Source organism: Musa acuminata, unplaced genomic scaffold (assembly GCF_036884655.1).
Source record: "Musa acuminata AAA Group cultivar baxijiao unplaced genomic scaffold, Cavendish_Baxijiao_AAA HiC_scaffold_584, whole genome shotgun sequence".
Taxonomy (NCBI): Eukaryota; Viridiplantae; Streptophyta; class Magnoliopsida; order Zingiberales; family Musaceae; genus Musa; species Musa acuminata.
The window spans coordinates 7501-10000 of NW_027020823.1; the positions used below are offsets into that span (position 1 = coordinate 7501).

The 2500-nt window shown below is 41.8% G+C and overlaps 2 protein-coding genes across 2 annotated transcripts in view; both read right to left on the reverse strand.

The window, feature by feature from the left end:
- LOC135661959 (photosystem I P700 chlorophyll a apoprotein A2) overlaps positions 1-1660 on the reverse strand; it is a 2454-nt gene extending 794 nt beyond the window's left edge. Inside the window, exon 1 of the mRNA XM_065176575.1 lies at positions 1-1660. This exon is cut by the window's left edge and continues 794 nt beyond it. Coding sequence (XP_065032647.1) covers positions 1-1660 — 1660 coding nt within the window.
- Positions 1-2500, reverse strand: part of LOC135661960 (photosystem I P700 chlorophyll a apoprotein A1) — a 9110-nt gene that overhangs the window by 794 nt on the left and 5816 nt on the right. Inside the window, exon 1 of the mRNA XM_065176576.1 lies at positions 1-2500. This exon is cut by the window's left edge and continues 794 nt beyond it; it is cut by the window's right edge and continues 5816 nt beyond it. Within this exon, the coding sequence (XP_065032648.1) occupies positions 1686-2500 (815 nt within the window). The 3' untranslated portion in view covers positions 1-1685.

Genomic DNA, 2500 nt, shown 5'->3' on the forward strand with positions numbered 1-2500 from the left:
CGAAATCCTTTTTATCTGGCATTAACTTGGAACCACGTGCATCTAAAGCACCTTTTACTAAAATCAGTGTAGTTGTATGCAAACCTAGAGCAATAGCATGATGAACCAAGAAGTCCCCAGGACCTATTGTTAAGAAGAGTGAATTACTATTCTCATTAACAGCATTCAACCAGCCCGGTAACCATATGCTTCGACCTGCATTGAATGCTGGGCCATTCGTTGAAGATAAGAGTACATCGAACCCATATGAAGTCTTACCATGAGCGGATTGTATCCATTGGGCAAATATAGGTTCAATCAAGATTTGTTTTTCCGGAGTACCAAAAGCGAGCATAACATCGTTATGAACATAAAGGCCCAAGGTATGGAACCCAAGAAACAGGCTGGCCCAACTTAAATGAGATATGATAGCTTCTTTGTGGTCTAACATTCTTGCCAATACATTATCCTCATTCTGTTCTGGATTGTAATCTCTAATGAAGAATATAGCTCCATGAGCAAAGGCTCCTGTCATGATAAACCCTGCGATGTATTGGTGATGAGTATATAACGCAGCTTGAGTAGTAAAGTCTTGTGCTATGAATGCATAAGCAGGTAAAGAGTACATGTGTTGAGCTACTAAGGAAGTAATAACCCCTAAAGAGGCTAGAGCAAGACCTAATTGAAAATGAAGCGAATTATTGATTGTGTCATAAAGACCCTTATGCCCACGCCCTAATCGACCCCCTGGAGGAATATGTGTTTCTAAAAGATCTTTGATACTGTGCCCAATCCCGAAGTTAGTTCTATACATATGACCAGCGATCAGGAAAATAAATGCAATAGCTAAATGATGATGAGCAATATCGGTCAGCCATAAACTTTGCGTTTGTGGATGAAATCCACCGAGAAGGGTTAGAATGGCAGTTCCTGTTCCTTGGGAAGTACCAAATAAATGGCTACTCGAATCAGGGTTTTGGGCATAAAGATTCCACTGACCCGTAAAAAGTGGTCCCAACCCTTGAGGATAGGGTAATACATCTAAAAAATTATTCCATCTGACGTACTGTCCCCTGGATCCTGGAATAGCGACATGAACTAAATGTCCTGTCCAAGCCAAAGAACTCACTCCGAAAAGTCCTGACAAATGATGATTTAGACGAGATTCGGCATTTTTGAACCACGAAACGCTTGGTTTCCATTTTGGTTGTAAGTGTAACCAACCCGCTATTAAGGATATAGCAGAAAGAAATAATAGAAAAAGAGCTCCAGTATAAAGATCTTCATTAGTGCGTAATCCGATTGTATACCACCACTGATAAACGCCGGAATAAGCGATATTCACTGGACCGGTAGCACCTCCTCGAGTAAAGGCTTCTACAGCTGGTTGACCAAAATGAGGATCCCAAATTGCATGAGCAATAGGTCTTACATGTAAAGGGTCTTGTATCCATGACTCAAAATTTCCTTGCCAAGCTACATGAAAGAGATTTCCGGACGTCCACAGAAAGATTATTGCTAATTGCCCAAAGTGAGAAGCAAAAATGTTCTGATAAAGACGTTCCTCAGTAATATCATCATGACTCTCGAAGTCATGTGCGGTAGCAATACCAAACCAAATACGACGAGTAGTGGGGTCCTGAGCTAAGCCTTGGCTAAACCTCGGAAATCTTAATGCCATAATGCCTTTCAAATCCTCCTAGCCATTATCCTACTGCAATAATTCTTGCTAAGAAGAATGCCCATGTTGTGGCAATTCCACCCAGAAGGTAATGGGTTACTCCTACAGCACGTCCTTGTACAATGCTCAAGGCTCTAGGCTGAGTAGCAGGAGCAACTTTTAATTTGTTATGAGCCCAAACGATGGATTCAATGAGTTCTTGCCAATAACCACGGCCACTGAATAGAAACATTAAACTGAAAGCCCAGACAAAATGAGCACCTAAGAAAAAGAGACCATATGCAGATAATGAAGAACCATAAGACTGAATTACCTGAGATGCCTGTGCCCATAAGAAATCTCGAAGCCACCCATTAATAGTAATGGAACTCTGCGCAAAGTTTCCTCCTGTAATATGAGTTACTACCCCTTGATCACTTATAGTACCCCAAACATCCGACTGCATTTTCCAACTGAAATGGAAAATAACTACGGAAATCGCATTGTACATCCAGAATAGACCTAAGAAGACATGATCCCAGGCAGATACTTGACATGTCCCCCCTCTTCCAGGTCCATCACAAGGAAAACGAAAACCAAGATTTGCTTTATCAGGTATCAAACGGGAACTGCGAGCAAATAGAACACCTTTCAGTAGTATCAATACAGTCACGTGGATCGTAAATGCATGAATATGATGGACTAAGAAGTCTGCGGTTCCTAATGGAATAGGTAACAAAGCTACTTTGCCGCCTACTGCTACCAACTCACCACCTCCCCAAGTTAAGCTGGTACTTGCTGTTGCACCAGGAGCTGTTATGCCGGGTGCTAAAGCATGGGTGTTTTGTACCCATTGAGCAA